This window comes from Eubalaena glacialis, chromosome 9, assembly GCF_028564815.1.
Source record: "Eubalaena glacialis isolate mEubGla1 chromosome 9, mEubGla1.1.hap2.+ XY, whole genome shotgun sequence".
In the NCBI taxonomy this organism is placed as follows: domain Eukaryota; kingdom Metazoa; phylum Chordata; class Mammalia; order Artiodactyla; family Balaenidae; genus Eubalaena; species Eubalaena glacialis.
The window spans coordinates 84,103,202-84,122,854 of NC_083724.1; the positions used below are offsets into that span (position 1 = coordinate 84,103,202).

The window sequence follows — 19,653 nt, forward strand, 5'->3', positions numbered from 1 at the left end:
CAGTTCACGCGCACAGGGAGGGGGCGGGTGAAGAGGCGTCTTCGGGGCCTTGAGGAGTCTTCAGGGTTTGGAGGAGGGGCGTGAGTGCGCGGCAAAACGGGCGGGAAGGAGCAAAAAAGGATTAGGGCGCGCGCCGTGGCTGTTCCTGTTCTCACAGTCGCGAGGCCCAGGAACCAGTGTTGCACGAGGGGAAGGCGGGACGCCCAGGTCGGTGTTAGGCCCAGACGAATGCCCCCGTTTCCACAGCCCGCATTCGCGTCTTCTTTCTTCCCCCGTGCTCCCCTCTCTCCCGGGCTGCGGGGCGAGCTGTGTGTAACGGGCCGCAGCGCCCGTCAGGCGTGGCCCGGGCCGGGGGCGCAGCCGGAGGGTCGCGGCCCGCTGTCCGCTGGGCTCGGGGTTCCGGGAGATGTTGGCCGTCCCGCTGGGCTGTGGCGGGCGAGCCTCGGAGTCCGGGGGAGCTCAGTCCCTTTGCTTCCGGCGCTGAGCCTGTACTCCCGGGGTCTTTACAGGGCTCTCCGTTCTGACGAAACCTTTTGTTTTTCCTTTCTTTCTTTTTTGTTAATGGGACCTGCGATACGAGTATTTTGTAGTGTCGGTGCTGCCGCTACGTGTGAAAAATTTCTGGAAGTATTGCTTTCATATCCTACAATGAATGCAAATCGCAAAGTGCGTTGTAGACATCCGCTTTGCGTTCGTTCACGTCTTTAAAGCGCCCACCGTGTGTCAAGGTATTCGGCAGTGATTAAAACAGACTAAAACCCTCACCCTCAGATATGTTACCGTTCTAGCGTGTTCAGTTTATACTTGCTTTGTGTGCGGTTACTTCTAAGGCCCCTGTGTCAGGCTTTGATGGTTTCTTTTGTTAAGGCACTTAAGGTCACTCTGAATCGGTGACAAACCTGGGAAATTGCCAGTAAGTAGTACCCAGTATCCACATCCTGACTCTTAGCCCTCCAGCTCTCACCCACAACCCCAAACTTGTGTTGAAGCATAAAAATGTTATAATTTACATGGGACGCTAAACCCACCGTTAGAATACACTTTTTTTTTTGTAATGATGAATTTGTGCTGATTCATTCCCCTGTAACTTGATTTTCCTCTTGAATACTTTGCAAATTAGATGTAACCAGCATTTAAAAAAAATGTCTGATTTCCGTCATCTTTTATCTTTTACTTGCTTAATCAGGAAGAGAACTCTTTAGGAGGAACTGAGAACTTCATGAAGCACCAACATTTACTGGCTGGGAGAATAGTTAACAAATACTGTTAGAGCATAGTGTCTGGGATTGTGGCGTTTTTAAAAGAATATTGTAGTCTTGTTGGGAGGTAAAACTTAACTTGCATTTGGTTTTACGATACATAGTTTGGATTGTTATTTAATGTTCAGCCAAGAAAATTGAGTGTATGAAGGGGCTGGGGATACTTGGATTATAGAGATTTAATCTGCCAGTCAGGATTTGCAGCATTTAATTGAATCTGTCATTTGAAACCTGGGACACTTCACTAACACAAATAGGTACATGTAGGGGTACTGTACTAATGATGTTTTCTTTCAAGCTAGTATTTCTGTTGCAACCATTATTTTCTGCCTTGATAAACAGTGGTGATTGATGGGCAGGAATGCAAAGTAAGCAGCTTTATCTTAAGAACTTATTCCCAGTTTCACTGTCTTCTGACTGGACCCTAACTGCTGAAAGGTCTTATTCCTCTTTGTTAGATGCCATTGTCAGATTTTTTTTTTTTTTTTTTTTTTGCTTTTTTCTTTTTCTACTTGTTTACTTCCTTACCTCTTTTAATTTGCTTTATAGGTTTACTCTTTAAATAACAAGGAAGTCTGTTTTTTCCACCATCTTCATTCAGGGACTTGCTAGCTTGAGGAAAGTCTCTTTTCACCATCCTTTCATTCTCTATTGTTTTCAGCCAAACTATGTTACATCTGTGCTCATTCAAGGACTTACCAACTTGGTTGATACATTGTGGCTCCTGTCTTGAGTAAATAATTGTATGATTATTTGGACTCCTGATGAATTTAGAGCTAGTATTACTTAGCTGTGGGATTTACTTTTGATAAACTAATATAATTGAGATTGTACACTAGCGAGCTGGATGATTACTTAAAATTTTATACTACCATTTTCTGAGTTTGTGCCAGACCTTGTGCTGGCAGTTTAATGCTTATCACAGTTCTGCGAGTAAATTGTGGTTAAGACAAAGTTAAGGAACACATCTAAGGTCACATAGCAGAAATGGGATTCAGACTCCTAAACCTATTCTCTGTCTTTTCCTTACATTAGGTTATAGAGGATCCACAAACAGCTCCACTAATTACTTCTTTCTGATTTCAGTCATTAAATATAAATTTTTTTCCCATAATTTTCAGAGTGCCTTCTCAAAATTCTGGGATTACCTTAAAGTCATCCCCAAGGAGTTAGAACACAGACTCACCTGTATTTTTTAGATGAAGACAGTGGAAACATGGACTGGTTATAACTTGAGTATTTGTTAGTGCTTTTAAGTCTTAGCTATTGATTGAATGCCGCATACAGTGTCCAAAAGGATGGCATCAGTACTTCTGCCTCTTTTTCTATTTTTTAAAAAATTGAAATATGTGAGGCTGACTGAAAATTAACTTATAAATCAAATTTGCCTAAGTCTTAGTGGCAAATGATAGAATTTTCTTACTCTATTCTCTTCTCAGTTCCTGCAGTCAAGATCTAGAATGTAGATTAGTGTGGTCAGCCAAGTTTAGCAAGTGCAAGATGTAAATCAATTTTTAAAAAACATTTTTTTCATGATTATAAAATTAATGGAGATTAAGATGTATGTAGTTTTACATCTGGCCTTTTCTCCTAACAGAATAAAATACGAACATATTTTCATGTCATTAAATAGTACTTAAAAATGTTTTTTCAGAAGACTATTTCATGGATCCAATGTAATATATTTAATTTTTTTTTTTTTTTTTTTTTACTGTTGTTGAACATTTAGATTGTTTCTGTTTTTTTTCCACACTGTAAAAGCACAATGATAAACACTCTGGCACATAAAATCTTTGTCCTCAGTTCTGATTATTTTCCTAAGATTAAGTTTTGAAATCATACGGTGTGAACATTTCTTAACGTACAATTTCAACAACGTATACTTTTTCATATTTTTTTCTTGGACAGTGATGTTCTTGAGGATCAGGGGCTGTTCTTTATGTATGAGCAGATGAGAAGTTGTGCTGCTCTAGCTAACACCTCCCCTCTGGGTTGCTTCTACCTGCGGTGACTGTGGTTACTCAGTTTCTCAAGAAAGGGAGGAACAAAAACCTTAGGAATTCTCTTGAAGGAGTAGATGCAAGTAATACAACTTACTAAATTATTAAGGGGCTCGGTTATTGAAACCCAGTCTAGACTTTATAATCCCACATGATAATACTTTTTCCATTTAATTAAAAAATTTAATAAGCTTTTCTTTTTTACCTGTAGGAAAAAAAAATCCTATTATATGTAGAAACATCTTCTTATTAAAATTGTTTTAACATGCAGTTGTGGGGGTTAAACCATGTTTCAGATCAATATGCCCTCCACTTTACTTACTTTGCTGTTAAATGAAGAATTCTATGTAGCAAATGTGCACTTAGTTATAACATTATTATAAAATTGTAGTATATCATGTAGCTCTGGAAGTGGAAATTTAAATCCTAGAAGGTAGTATTTGGAGAAAATTATTAATTAGAACTGCCACGTGTTAATAGAACAATTTCACTGTGGTTCATTGAGCACTGTTTCTCAGAATTTGTCCCAACTATCATCTGAAAGGAGTTTTGTCACTTGCCGTATTCAACAACACAAACAAGGAAGTGCGTGTTTGAAATAACTACAAAATTAAAAAAATAAAATAAATGAATACATAAGCTTTAAAATATCAGTTTGTAATATTTAAAAACTAAAAAAACTTTTATGTCATTTTAGTAGAGTTACAGCAAAAGGAAAAGTACTTAATGATAACACTGTTTTGAAGCTGTTACAAAGATAGATGCAGTAGGTGATGTTGTGTTTCTTTGATTTGACTTTGTAAAGGAAATAATTTAGAATATACTGGGTGAGCTTGTCGTTTAAATGAGATCTGAGAAAAGTCTGTTCATTGTAATAGTGTAGTGCTCTTATAGAATGGCCATTTATGAATGAGTTTTATAGTTTATATGCAAGTGGGTATATGTAAATGAGGGACTGGTTTTACTTTCTCTTTTAAGTCAAACAGGGTCTAGAAAGTGATATAGAAATGGAGGTTAGCAGAATTTCGTTCTGCGTCTGCTACTATGTATGATCTGTATGTCTTAATCTTCATGCCTGTTTTATTCTCACCCAAATAGATGACAATCCCTACCCTTTCTATCATAAATGACTATTTTGAGGTTTAGATAATATTATAGATGTAAAAGTATGTATTTTGAAAAAGTTTAAAATCTTACAAATAAGAGGTTTTAATTTTTATTAAACCTTTTTCTTCAGTTCTCTGTTTAAACAGCTGTACTGCTGGGATATAGAATTAACACCACTGAAATTCCTTTCTTTCATTTTCTATCCAGCCTTGACCTTTTCAGTTCACAATCAATCAGTCTTTCTTTTTTATTGGTTCCTTCCTCCTCCTAGAAGTACTAACAGTATTAACTCCTACTATTTAACAGGTTCAGGTAGAAAATAACACTTGTGTTAAATGGCTGCATATAATAATTTAGGGGTATATACTGTATACACCGAGTAATTTATAGTACAAAACATTCTGCAAACAACTTAATTAATTGTGGCATTTATACTTGATAATTCATTTAAATAATTATAACTCTACTGAAAGTACACTGTCTTGATTTCAGTTTATTTAATGACTGTCATCTCATTACTACAACACCTCTGCCAGTTAGACTAGGCCCATTTGCCAGTGCTGTGGTGTTTAAATTTTAGTGGAGGAAATAAGGTAACTTATAATTGAATGAGCACACCTAAGAGCCTTGGATCTAGCTTAATTTTTGGGGTTAAAAAAATGACAACAGATGCGATAAAGTAGCACTTGGGAATCTTAGGTTATACAGGTACAGATCTCTGTCTTGAGAATAAGATGTCTCTCAACTGTGGCCTCATAATATCATGCTTGGAGATTTTAACATGCCTTATTTTAATTAATTTCATGCTTCGATGTTATTTTGTTTTAGGATCATCTTTTAAGCATGCAGCTGAACTTGGTTTTTTCAATTTGAGAGTATCTTTTAACAGGTGAGTTAATCTATGTTCATTATGATTGCTGATATATTTAGACTTATTTCTACCACCTTGTTTATTCTTTCTATTTATAGTGCTTGCCAGTTCCTTTTGTGCCTTCTTTTGGATTGTTTTCTTTATTCTGTGTTTTCCTCAGCAAGTTTGAAAATTAGTTATTAAATATCTATCCTTTTGGTGTTTGTCTTCAGTATTTTTATTGAGGATATAATTTACATTTAGTAAAATTCATCTTCTTTTTTGTATATAGTTCTATGAGTTTTGACAAACATTAGTCACATCATCGCTGCCACCTGTTTCTATAGTGTTGCCTTTTCCATAATGCCATCTAAATGGACTTATACAGTGGTTGTCTGGCTTCTTTTACTTAGCTCGCTGCATTTAACATTTGTCTTAGTCTATTTGGGCTATTGTGACAAAATAGCATAAACTGGGTGGTTGATAAACAACAGAGATTTATTTCTTTGGAGACTGGGAAGTCCAAGGTCAAGGTGATGGCAGATTTAGTGGGTGTCTGATGAGGACATGCTTCTTGGTTCTTAGATGACAGTCTTTTTACAGTAACCTCCCATGGCAGAAGGGGTAAGTAGCTGTGTGGAGACGTCTCTACTGTTTATTTATTTTTTTGTTATTGGGTTGTAAGGTTTTTTTTAAATATCTTTTCAGAATTCTGACTTTATTTTTATTTATTGATTTATTGATTTATTTTGGCCATGCTGCACGGCATGTGGGATCTTAGTTCCCCAACCAGGGATCGAACCCGTGCTCCCTGCAGTGGAAGCACAGAGTCTTAACCACTGGACTGCCAGGGAAGTCCCATGAGGGCTTCATTCTTATAATGTAAGCACTTCGCAAAGGCCCCACCTCCTAATACGATCACATTGGGCATTAGGATTTCAACATACGAATTTTCTGAGTGATACCATCTGTAGCAATATTCATCCATGTTATTGCATCTATTAGTTTATTCCTTTTTATTACTGAATAGTATTCCATTGTAATGATGTACAACAATTTGTTAATTCATTCACCAGTTGAAGGACATGTGGGTTGTCTCTAGTTTTTTGGTGATTATGAAAAAAGCTGCTATAAATGTTCACATAGAGATTTTTAATGAGTATACGTTTTCATTTCTCTTGAGTAAATACCTAGTAATGCTGGGTTGTATGGTGAGTTTAACTTTGTAAGAAAATGCTAAACTGTTTTTCTTCCTAAGAAACTGCTAAACTGTTTTTTAAAGTGGCTGTGTCATTTTGCTTTCCCACCAGCAATGTATGAGAATTCCAGTAGTGGGTATTGTCAGTTATTTTTTATTTTAGCTATGCTAATAGATGTGTAATATCACACTGTGATTTCAATTTTGCATTTCCCTAATGTCTTACTCGTTATCTGCATATCTTTTGGTGAAATGTCTATTCAAATCTTTTGTTCCTTTTAAAATTAGTTTGTTTTCCTATTGAATTTTAGAATTCTTTGTATAGTCTGGATATAAGTCTTTTGTCAATTATGTATTTCTCCCAGTCTGTGGCTTGTCTTTGTGTGTGTTTGGCTTGTCTTTATACTCTTAACAGTGTCTTTCATAGAGCAGAATTTTAAAATTTTGGTGAAGCTCAGTTTATTAATTTCTTTCTTTTATGGATTATGCTTCTGGTGTTGTATCTAAGAACACTGTTAAGAAACCAAGATCACAAAGAATTTTCTCCTAACTTTTCTTCCCCTTTAAAAAAAATTGAGTTATAATTGACATATAACCTTTTAGTTTCAGGTATACAACATAATAATTTGATATTTGTATACTTGCAAAATGATCACCACAATAAATCCAGTTAACAGCCATCACCACAGTTACAAAAATTTTTTTTTCTTGTGATGAGAACTTTTAAGATCTACTCTCTTAGCAACTTTTAGATATGTAATATAGTATTTTAACTACAGTGACCATGCTGTACATTACATTTCCATGACTTACTGATTTTATAACTGGAAGTTTGTACCTTGTGACCCCCTGCACCCATTTCGCCCACCTCCACCCCTTACCTCTTGCAGCTACCAATTTGTTCTCTCTTATCTATGAGCTTGGTTTTTTTTTTTCTCCTAACTTTTCTTATAGATGTTTTATAGTTTTAGTTTTCACATTTAGGTCTGTGTTCCATTTAATTTTTATATATGATGTGAGATATTGGTTGAGGTTCATAGTTTTGCATATGGATGTCCAATTGTTTTAGCATCATTTGTTCAAAAGACTATCCTGTTTCCTTTGAATTGCCTTTGCAACTTTGTAGAAAATCAATTGACTATATATGAATGGGTCTATTTTCTAGGCTGTCTTCCCATTGACCGATATGTTAATCCTTTTGCCAATACTTCACTGTCTTGATTACTGTAGTTTATACTAAGTCTTGAACTCAGTGTGAGTCTCCAACTTTTTTTTTTTTGAAATTACCTTGGCTATTCTAGTTTCTTTGCCTTTCCATGTAAATCTTAGAATCAGCTTGCCATTCTTTAAAAAAAAAAAAAAAGAATGCTGGGATTTTGAATGGAATTGCATTGAATCTATATATCTGTTTGGGGAGAATTGAAACTTGATCATAGAGTCTTCAACACAGCATGTCTGTTCATTTGTTTAGGTTGTCTTTGATTTCTTTCACCAGTAGTTTGTAGTTTTCAGCATATACATCCTGCACATATTTTGTTAGATTTAAGTTTTGAGGGCTACTGTAAATTGTACTCTTTGTTCACTGCTCGTACAGTCAAGTCTCATTATTCCTGGTAGTTATGTTCTGTATAAAGTCCCTGTGAACACTGAGTTAGGGAATACTGAACTATTGTTCCTAGGGAAAAGACAAGGTTAGGTTTCTGTGAGCCTCTGGTCATGACATTTTCACCACTGATTAGTACATAACCTTGTTTTATTTGTGTTTCTGTTTAAAGACACTTTATTCACTATATGTTGTTGATTCATGAACTGAACTTATGACCAGTGGCACTATAACTAATGCCTGAATGAAGCTTAATCTAACACACAGATTTTACATATGACACATCACACACAGTTTTCTTATGCTTTGGAACACTAGACAGCGTTTCAGCAGTATGCTATGGGGCTGTTTTAAATAGTGAAATCATCAACAAAAAGCACAAAAGTGTGAAAATGTGGCAGTAAATAGAGCACAAAAAAGACGCACCTCGCTAACTCATTTATCAGGTGATATAGCTTCTTTGTACATTCTTTGGCATTTTTTCATAAACATTCATGTCATCTGCAAAGAGAGGTAATTTTATTTTTTCCTTTTTTTCCTCCTCTACTTCCCTCTTGATTTTTCTCTCTTCCTAAAAAATTATGGTAAAAAACATATAACATAAATTTACCCTCTTAACAGTTTTGAAGTGTACATTATGTATCTTCCTGATGTGGGATAAGGATGCCACAGTCTTAAATGTCTTAAAGAATCGTCTAATCAATCTTGTTTTTAGAGTACCCTTTACTTCCAGGCATACTTAGTATTGCCTTTTGTGGGTTCCGGGTTTTTATATCAGCCATTCTTAATACCACCTTAGAATTCAACTTTCTAGTGTCTGCTAAATCATGTACTAATCTGTTTGCTTTCCAGTTTCCAAAATTTGTTGCCATTGTTTCTTCTCCCATTTTCTTTGTTCTTAGAATTTTATGGCTTTTAAAAAATCTATTATCTGAGTTTTGCGGGGATTATAAGAATGTTTTTTCAATCTTTCATTTTTACCCTTAAACACATAATTTTTATATTTTTCTTATAAAATAGTAAACATAATCAGAATCTCTATTATCCTCCTTGACAAAACATAATACCTTAACTTCCCTCTGAATTCTTTTTGTATTTTCTACATTTTTGTTACCTCAAATTTTAGATCCAGCTTGTTGAATCTTAAGATTTAAAATAAAAAAGATATTTTTTTTCTTTGTCCTTGATGTTTTACAGTTTACCATGCTATGTTTAGAGGTGGATTTTTACACGTGTTGCTTAGCAGTATTGAGCTTTTACACCCTACAGAATCATATCTTTCTTGAATTTTAGAAAAATTTCAACCATTATTCTTTATTTTTTTATTATGAAAAGATTTCACTTTTATTTATATATTTTTTTCTAGTTTTATTGAGAAATAATTGGCATACATCACCATATAAGTTTAAGGTGTATAGCATTTACATATACTGTGAAATGATTACCACAACAGATTAAGCTAACATCCATCATCTCATATAGATAAAAAGATAATTGGGCTTCCCTGGTGGTGCAGTGGTTAAGAATCCACCTGCCAATGCAGGGGACATGGGTTCGAGCCCTGGTCCGGGGAGATCCCACATGCCATGGAGCAACTAAGCCCGTGTGCCACACCTACTGAGCCTGCACTCTAGAGCCCACGAGCCACAACTACTGAGCCCACGTGCCACAACTACTGAAGCCCACACACCCAGAGCCTGTGCTCCGAAACAAGAGAAGCCACTGCGATGAGAAGCTCGCGCACTGCAAGGAAGAGTAGCCCCCGCTCACTGCAACTAGAGAAGGCCTGCAGGCAGCAACAAAGACCCAACGCAGCCAAAAAAAAAAAAGAAAAAGAAAAAAAAAATTCTCCTTGTGATGAGAACTCTTAGGATCTACTCTCTTAACAACTTTCGTATATATCGTACAGCAGTGTTAACTACAGTCATCATGTTGTGCCTTACATCCCTATTACTTGTTTATCTTATAATTGGAAATTTGTTCCTTTTGACCACCTTCAACCATTATCTTAAAAAAAAACAAAACTGTTTCCTTCACCTCTTCTATTTTCTTCTGAAACTGTGATTACTTCAGTGTAGGAGCCTATTTTCCCTACTTAGCTTTTTTTCCCCTTCTTTGCTTAATTTCTTAAATCTTCATACTCTGTTCTATGTAATTTCCAAAGTGTAAATTCTTTCTTCATTTGTTTTTAGCCTTTTGTTTATCCCATCTACTGAGTTTTAAATTTCTGAGGCTGTTTCCCATTTCCAAGATGTCCAATTCATACTTTTCATAAATGTCTGTTACTGTTTAATTATCTTCTATTCTTCTGTAAGGATTAGTCCAACTTTTAAAGTGTATTTAGTATGCTTAAAGACATTTTTTTTTTTTTTTAATATTTAAGATTCTTCATTTAAAAACAGATTTCTCCAGGTATAAATTCTCCTGTTTGTTGTGTCTGCTGATGTGGCTTATGGTGGTGGTTTTCCTTAAATATGTTATAATTTTGGTTTGAGAGCTCATGTTGGATAGAGGTTTTTCCCATGTGTGTTTTTCCCTTTTGTGTGTTTTTGGAGTTGCTTCAACCTGACCCTCTGGCTGGCATAGCTCTAGATCAGCTGTGTCATTAGAGACTTGGGTTTTTATGTGAATAGCCTAGTTCTGGACCATGCTATATGTACTATAGAAGTTATGTAGGCCCCATTTCCATTCTTAGGTTATCCCTGTTCCCTCCATAGGCCTAGGTAGGTATTGAGTGGAAGATTTTTTTGGCCCAGTTCTAGCAAGTAGTCTGTTCTGGTCTTCTGACCTATAATTGGCACACTGGACCCTTAAACTTAAAGCCTTGGAGCTTTAGCCTGAAGTCCCCTTTCCTGGCGGCTTTATATCAGCACTAAAACTCTAGGTTTCTCCTCTGTTCCTGGCCCACAAGACTTTTTTTTTTTTTTTTTTTTAATTAATTATTTTTTATTTTTGGCTGCATTGGTTCTTCGTTGCTGTGTGCGGGCTTTTCTCTAGTTGTGGCGAGCGGGGGCTACTCTTCACTGAGGTCCACGGGCTTCTCATTCCGGTGGCTTCTCTTGTTGTGGAGCACGGGCTCTAGGCACGTGGGCTTCAGTAGTTGTGGCACACGGGCTCAGTAGTTGTGGCTCGCAGGCTCTAGAGCACAGGCTCAGCAGTTGTGGCCCACGGGCTTAGTTGCTCCGTGGCATGTAGGATCTTCCCGGACCAGGGCTCAAACCCGTGTCTCCTGCATTGGCAGGCAGAGTCTTAACCACTGTGCCACCAGGGAAGCCCTGGCCCACAAGATTTTACTCTTTGTTATTGAGTGTAGCTATGTATTTAAAGTTTTATCTAGTTTCTTGTATATCCTTCTAGAGGTCCTTTATGTATAAAGTAAATAAGAATGTGCTTATTTTCCTTTCTTTTGTACACAAAAGTTAACACACTGTGTTTTGCTTTTCTTTAGCCAGAAGGTAGAAAATATTTCCATTTGATAAATCAGAGGGCTCATGTAGAGATTGTTGGTTTCTTTGTTAAAGAGACATGCCGATTTGACTCTGCATGGTTTATTTTTATCACTATGGGCAGGGACCTCTCCTACCTTTGAATTTTTACATTGTTTTTCACATGTAATTTAAAAATTATATATCTGTACTCTAAATTATTTTCTTCAGTGTAAAGATTCATCAGTTTGGTACTTATGACCTTCTTAATTCCTCCTTTAAAATGTTATTCTTGTATTCCTCACAATAACTGTAACCCTTCCTTTAAATTTTAACCATTTGTTAAATTAATAATGTGACCACTTGTTTAGGGTCACAGAGTTTGTAAGTGAAAGATAATTTGGCATCACATTTGCACTCTGAACCGCTAGATTATATACTGGCTCTCCTTTGTTTTTTTATTTCTTTTTTTTTTTTTTTTTACACGATAAGGGGGTTTTACTTTTAAATGATTATCGGTACACCAAATAACAACATGTAACAAATTCTTGATTTCTGTCTTCTAGTAATTTAGATTAAAAGATATTAAAAGCAGCCCAAACAATTATACTAGTATTCATTGTTCTAACCTTTAGCCAGAAAAGACTGTTTTAAGGCTGGATGCTGCTTACTACAGGTTACAAATAACTATTTACTATTTTTTCATAGATAAATCCCCTGACCTTCACAAAGCTTTAGGGGGAAAAAATTAATCCCTTTTTTTCTTAAAAATTAAAAAAAACAAAACAAAACTACATCTACAAAAGAAGAAGTCAGTATTGATATATATATATATGTTGCTTTAGCTAAAAGATGTGGGAAACCAGACAATATATGCCTATTAAATTTTCTAAGAAATGCAAGGTTAAAAAAAATGAAATATTTGGATAAGCTTTAAGTTTTTACAAGGAAGCTAGATTTGCTATTTTCCAAAAAGAGAGAGAACCTACTATATAATATACAGAGATAATTTAATGCCTTTTCACAAGAATGTAACGTGAGCTTTGTTAAAATTTCATTTTCCATGAAGTCATCTAAAATGCCAGTCCGTGGAACAGAGCTTCTTCCCCTATGCATTTATGCAGTAGTTTTCATGGATCTCTGGCTAGATGTAGCAGACAAAGGCCAAGAGGTTATCTAGCACTTCATCCCTGTTTTGCCAGAGGTAGATCTGGAGAATGGTCATCACCTGGGTCTCTTTTTCCACCCCAGTGCTGCCCCTGCCATGGAATCTCAGAGCTCCAGCTTCTCTGGCTTTGAACCTTTTCTCCCTCTGCAGTTGGTACTGTTCAATTTCACTTTCAGCTGCTTTGGTCTGCTTCAGCCTCAGGTTGCTTGTGGGCCTCGGACGCCTTTTGGGTGGCCTGCTTCTGGCCTGCAACCATTGCTGGGGCCTAAGTGAGCAGCCTAAATGATTGGATTGCCACCTTGGGTCAGCTGATTTGTGCCTATGCTGGTGCTCTGCCCGCCATCTTCTCCTATCCTTTAATTTTCACAGTAGCCCTATGTAGTAAGTATATAGGGAAGGAAACAAGCTAAGGTAGAGTGAGTTTCTCGTGGTAACTTGCTTTTGTTTATTTCATTCCAAACCTCATGTTTTTATTCTGTACTACCTCTACTCTACCCTGATTGATAATAGGAACCTTTAAACCATACCATCAAACTTTGCACTTATGAAAATAGGCCAGTGATTCTTTCTGCAGCTTCCTCTTATAACCCTTACTGCTTCTTGTCTTAGCTCTCAGGGCCATTTCTGAGCAATAGAGGTTACAAGTACTCCACTGAACAACCAGTTCCAAATCCCGTCCTCAAATCCTGTGCTCCTGTTCCAAATGGTAAGTTTTCCTATGGGCATGTTAAAACTTTTATAAATTCGAACTCTTAGATATCTTCATCTGTAGAAGGAAAAAATATGCTTTTGTGAAAAAAGGTTAGTCTTTAGTGTTTGGCTACTTTTTTTTATCATACTGAGAAAATCAGAAGTATATTTACCTGATAGGACTGTTGAGAATTATTTAGCCAAACAAATAAGATGCTTTACATCAGCTCAGAATCTATTGTTACTTGTTATAATTTTATGGAATACAATGGTATAAGTTTTAATAGAGTATGAATTATAGATATAGAAAGAACTTTAGTAAATATTGTTTCTTAGCTAAATTTTAAATTATTAGAATCTGATTATTAACATAATAACTACTAATTACTACATGTATTTCGTAGGTCTGACATTATGCTTCACAAATGTTAATCATGTAATCCTCACAACAACTGTGTTAGATAGGAGGTGGTACTGACATTTTATAGATGAAAAAATTAGGTTAGAGAAGTTAAGAAATTTATACTAGGTCACAAAACTTATAATTTGAAGAGCTAGCCTTCAAACCTAGGTGTATCTTGTCTCAAACCTTTTGCTTTTCTTATTTTACCATCTGATTACTTGTGGCATTTGAAGTTTTGCCATGTAGAAAGTCAAAGAATTATATAAGGTGCTGAAGAGAGAAAAATCTAAAAGTTTGATTACTCCTGTTTGTGCATTGTAGAGAATTATAGAAACTATATTTAGATGTACTGAATTACCATAATTTTTTTTTGTTTGTTTTCAGGTAATAGATGCCTAATATTTCTTTTATATAAAAGAAATGAGTATAGCTAGTATTGCATTAAAAGTTGAAACCTGGCTTTTAGCTACATGGCATGTTAAAGTGCCTTTAATGTGGCTGGAAGCTTGTATTAACTGGATCCAAGAAGAAAATGATAATGTTAATTTGAGTCAGGCACAAATGAATAAACAAGTGTTTGAGCAATGGCTCCTTACTGATCTGAGAGATTTGGAGCATCGTCTTTTACCTGATGGCGTTTTAGAAGTTCCAAAAGGAGAACTGAATGGATTTTTTGCTCTGCAGATTAATTCATTGGTTGATGTAAGTCAACCTGCGTATGCCCAGATACAAAAGTTGAGAGGAAAGAATACAACCAATGACCTAATTACAGCTGAAACACAAGTAACCCCAAAACCTTGGGAAGCAAAGCCTTCACGAATGTTGATGCTACAGCTAACTGATGGAATTGTACAAATACAGGGGATGGAATATCAGTCTATTCCAGCTCTTCATAGTGATCTTCCTCCAGGTACAAAAATTTTGATTTATGGAAACATTTCTTTCCGTCTTGGTGTTCTCTTATTGAAACCAGAAAATGTGAAGGTGTTGGGAGGAGAAGTAGATGCTCTTTTAGAGGAATATGCCCAAGAAAAAGTTCTTGCAAGATTAATTGGGGAACCTGATCCTATAGTTCCAGTCATACCAAATAATTCTAACCAAAGCATCCCCAGAATTACAGATGTTCTACATCCTGCGTTAGGACCTTCTGATGAAGAACTCTTGGCAAGTCTTGATGAAAACGATGAGCTTGCAGCAAATAATAACACCTCTTTGGAAAGAAGTTGTTTCAGCACAGGTAGTTCTTCAAATACTTCAAATACCATCAGACAGTCAGATTTTGAACCAGGACTTGTTATTTCTCCAAGACCAAAGGAGAAACCACGAAACCAGTCTATGCTTTTTACTGATGAGGAATTAGATGACTTTTCATTGGAGGAGGCCTTGCTTTTGGAAGAAGCTGTCCAGAAAGAACAAACAGAGACCAAAGAATTACAGCCACTGACTTTGAACAGAACTACAGATGAAAGTATAGAGAGATTTTCACATAGATCTAATACTCTGAATAATTTTTCTTTGATTTGCAAAAATGGAAATAATAATTGGGATGAAAAAAATTTATCTGAGCAAATAACTAATGAAGACAAATCTTTTAGTTGTCCATCTGCTAGAGACCAAAACAGTAGTATTGTTTCAGTTAATCATAATGTACCCCTACCCCATAATTTTACAAATAAAGATAAGAACTCAGAGACATATAATAAAATAAAACAAACCAGCAGTTCAGATGGACATTCCTTAAATAATAAAATATTAAACGGAGAGCTGGTCAATTATGTACCAAAAAGTTGTTCACACATTTCTAATAAAAATGAGCACCACTTACAGACTTGTTCTTCAAGATCATCAGAGAATAGCACTAATCTTTCTATCACCATGGATTTATATTCTCCACCTTTTATCTATTTGTCTCTTCTAATGGCCAGCAAACCAAAGGAAGTTACAACAGTGAAAGTCAAAGCATTTATTGTAACCTTAACTGGAAATCTGTCAAGTTCTGGTGGCATTTGGAGTATAACAGCAAAAATTTCTGATGGTACTGCATATCTAGATGTAGACTTTGTAGATGAAATACTTACTGGTCTGATAGGGTTTTCAGTGCTAGAAATGAAACAGTTAAAAAAGGATCCTTGTAAATACCAAAAGTTCCTGGAAGGTTTGCAGAAATGTCAGAGAGATCTAATAGATTTGTGCTGTCTAATGACTATTTCATTCAATCCCTCCTTGTCTAAGGCAACGGTACTGGCATTACAAGATGTTAATGTGGAACACCTTGAGAACCTAAAGAGGCGAGTAAAGAAATAATTTACTAGCAAGCAATTTAAAAAAACAAGGAAATATTTAGAATTAAATTTGTCCTTTTACTTTTGCAACTTTCTTTTTGTAAAAGGGGAAAAGGAAGTTTCATAACTGATTTCAGTCTAATTTTAAAATGTTTAATTATGTTTGTGTGTGTAAGTTTTTTTAATAAATTTTTTTATAGTAACCGCTGAAGCAATTTGATGACCCACTGTTGTTGAGAAATTTTGTTTTCCACTTGTTATTTCACATAAGGTGACTGCTAAAGTACTGTATTGGTGTTTACTGATGAATCATACTGTTGAAAGTTAACAATTACAAATAGGTAGTTGAGTACTTATAATATGTAGAGTACCCCAAAAGATTTGTTTATATTATTTTTCTTAGGAAAAAATGTAAATCCAGTGGATTAGAATGTCAGACTCTCAGATGCAAATTGTTTTGCTGGTTTTTGTTTTGCTGATTGGAAATATTTGTCTGGTATATTTAAAGCAAATATTATCTTAACTAGATACCATTTCAGAGATTATATTGAATAGTTAAAAACCTTATTTTCAACGATAATCTATTATTATTAAGAAGATCCAGTAAGTATTTCATTTTTTTTTTTCTGGATTAAAATAAGGTATTTATGCATGTCTTTAGTTATCTCCTTTCTTTTTTTTTTTTTTTCAATTTATTTTGTTTTATTTATTTATTTTTGGCTGCGTTGGGCCTTTGTTGCTGCGCGCGGGCTTTCTCTAGTTGCAGCAAGTGGGGGCTACTCTTCGTCGTGGTGCGCGGGCTTCTCATTGCGGTGGCTTCTCTTGTTGCGGAACATGGGCTCTAGGCACGTGGGCTTCAGTAGTTGTGGCACGTAGGCTCAGTAGTTGTGGCTCGTGGGCTCCAGAGCGCAGGCTCAGTAGTTGTGGCGCATGGGCTTAGTTGCTCCGCGGCATGTGGGATCTTCCTGGCCCAGGGCTCGAACCCATGTCCCCTGCATTGGCAGGCGGATGCTTAACCACTGCACCACCAGGGAAGTCCCAGTTATCTCCTTTCTGAATTAGGTGTACATGTAAGTTCTTCCTTTAGTTTTGTTGGAAGTGCTGTTCTTTTTTAAGGGAGATTGTTCCCCCGGCCCCCCACCCCCCAAAAAAAAAACCAGAAGGAAGACTGTTTCCCACTTTTCCACTTTGCTGTTAAAAAGTCACATTTGAAAGGTAAAATTATTTTTATTATTCTTTTGTCTTTAAAAAAATCTAAATTAAAGTATCTTGAATTTTAAAACATTAAACAAATAAATAATAAAGTGAAGACATTGTGTTTTTAGTTAAAATAATGTAATAGGAAAATATCTGGAAGTAAGATAAATACATATATAAAAATATGATATGGATATAGTAGAAAAATATTCTAGAAGTCTTTTGTCATTATTGGTTGAAGGATGATAATGAGAGTTCAAGGCACAATCCAGATTTTGCTGCTATATCCTCTGATAATAACCACTTCTATATACTTGCATAGCTCTTTTACTGCAAGAGATCTAAATGGATGGCGTTATCTTTCATTATCTTTCTTGTAAATGTTCTCCTGTACTCTGTCTCTTTGAGTAGTGCTGGAAAGCTGGGATTAAACCTTATTTTCTCTTCATATTCCATCACTAAAGACTGGGTATAGTACTTTACCATTATCAGTCCATCCTTCTAATTGGTGCTTTAATTCTGGCTCTAGTCTTCTCTGGCCTTATGTATTCCAGTAGGTTTACTAATTGGCCTGTGCCTTATTTTACCCTTAAGCCTTTTCCCATAATTCTTCCTGAATGATCTTTATTGAATAAATTTCTTGTTTTCTCTTTGTTACTCTTTAATATCAACCTCCTCCTATCTGCTTACCTACAGGGTGAAGTCCAAACTCTTCATGTATAGTATGTAAGGCCTTTTGCAATCTGCCTCTTGCCTGCCTTTTCAGCCTCATCTTGCCTCCTTATTCTTCACCTACTTGGTCTGCCACTAAATTTTAGTCATAGTTGTTCTCCAGATGTGGGGAATATACCTCATGCATGGCTCATAGTAATACCCCTACCTCCCATATTCATTTGTATTTCCACTCAGCTTAAGCTTTGGATGCCCACTGAAGTGTTTCATGAATTCCCCTGCCCACTTTCATGCCCTCTATACATTGTACAGACTAATATGTTTTATTGTACTTATTTGCTTCCCTTACTTTACTGCTATATTTTGGGCAGAATAATTCTTTGTTGTAGAGAGCTGTCATGGGCTCCCTTTAGCAACATGCTGGCCTCTACCCATGTGATGTCAGTAGACTCCTTCCAGTTGTGACAACCAGAAAATATTCCCTGGGAGACAAAACTGCCCTTGGTTGAGAACCATTGCTTTAATGGAATATAAGCTGCTTGGGGGTATGGCTAAGTGATTTACCTTTGTAACTTCAGTAAGTATTTATTGTTATTACAAATGAATCAACATATCTGATCATCTGTGTTCCCTTGCTTAATATCTTTTAGTGACTTCTCATCATCTGTTCAATAGCATGGTACTTAAAGCCCTGAAACCTCTGCATACGTGGCACCTCAAATATCTTCTTCAGTGAAAGAGTAAATTAGAAAAATCTGCCCAATAGCAAAGGGAGACTATAAGAAAACTTGGTTGACTTCGCCTAGATTCTAGTAGAGGGGTAAAAAGTTTTCTCTGAGAATTTGTAGCCATAGGTCTGCTCTTATGTGAGGCTAAGCAGACACTCAAGTTACCTGCATGATAATCTCCAACTGAGAATTCAACAAAGAATGACGCTATGGGAGGCTGGCAGAAGCAAATGGGAAGGGGAAAAAATGGGCATAATCAGATCATCTTTGAGTTCCTCTTAGAAGTGAATCTGCTTTCAGAGAGTACATGTTCTTTGCTCCTCCATTCTGTATATCTTACATGTATTGGCCCCTGCCCTAGTCCACCACTGCTTGTGACTGGGTGGGTACATCTGCTCAGTTCTGGAGTTAGCAGGCACTACAAGAAATGCTCAGACGAACATGGACAACTGTGTAATATGCGCAAGAGGAAAACGAAAAAAGTTTGAAAATATCAATAGGGAATTGGGAATTTTAAAAAACTAAAAGACTATAATAGCTAAAAATAAAAAATCAGTGAATGAGTTTAACTCCAGATGAAACACAGCTGAGGATACAGTGAATTAAATTTGGTCAGAAGAAAAAAATTCAGATTAATGTATAGAGAGACAAAAGCATGGAAAAGAGCCAGAAAACAGTATAACACCAAGAAGGGCTAACATTAATGTAACTGTAGTCCCCAGAAGAGAGGAAATAGAGAACACTTAGAGTTAATGCTAAAGAAATTTATAAAGTTTATGGAAATCAATCTACAGGTTTCAGAAGTCCCACAAACCCCAAGCAAAATATATTCAGAGAAAATCATACCTGTGCAAATATTATCAATACCATTGAAAGCTAAAAAAATAAAAAAAATCTAGAGCAGTGAAAGAAGGCATATTTCAAAGGACCGAAAACATGGCAACTGACTAAATAAAGACAGTGGGAATCATGATGGTGTGCTCCTGAAACTTATATGCCAATTTTACCTCAATTTAAAAATTTGGGAATCAGAAGACAATGGGATGGCATCTTCAAAGTGATGGAAAAAAT

General features: G+C 36.0%; 1 protein-coding gene across 2 annotated transcripts in view; it reads left to right on the forward strand.

The window, feature by feature from the left end:
• Positions 1–5: 5 nt before the first annotated feature.
• Positions 6–19,653, forward strand: part of RMI1 (RecQ mediated genome instability 1) — a 389,280-nt gene continuing 369,632 nt past the window's right edge. Inside the window, exons 1-4 of one of the 2 annotated variants that reach the window (XM_061200540.1) lie at positions 6–207; positions 5,195–5,255; positions 13,220–13,316; positions 14,088–16,069. In XM_061200540.1, coding sequence (XP_061056523.1) covers positions 14,124–16,007 — 1,884 coding nt within the window. In that variant the 5' untranslated portion in view covers positions 6–207; positions 5,195–5,255; positions 13,220–13,316; positions 14,088–14,123 and the 3' untranslated portion in view covers positions 16,008–16,069. Of the gene's footprint in view, positions 208–5,194; positions 5,256–13,219; positions 13,317–14,087; positions 16,070–19,653 lie in introns of those variants that run through there. The other variant, XM_061200541.1, reaches the window with a different exon arrangement.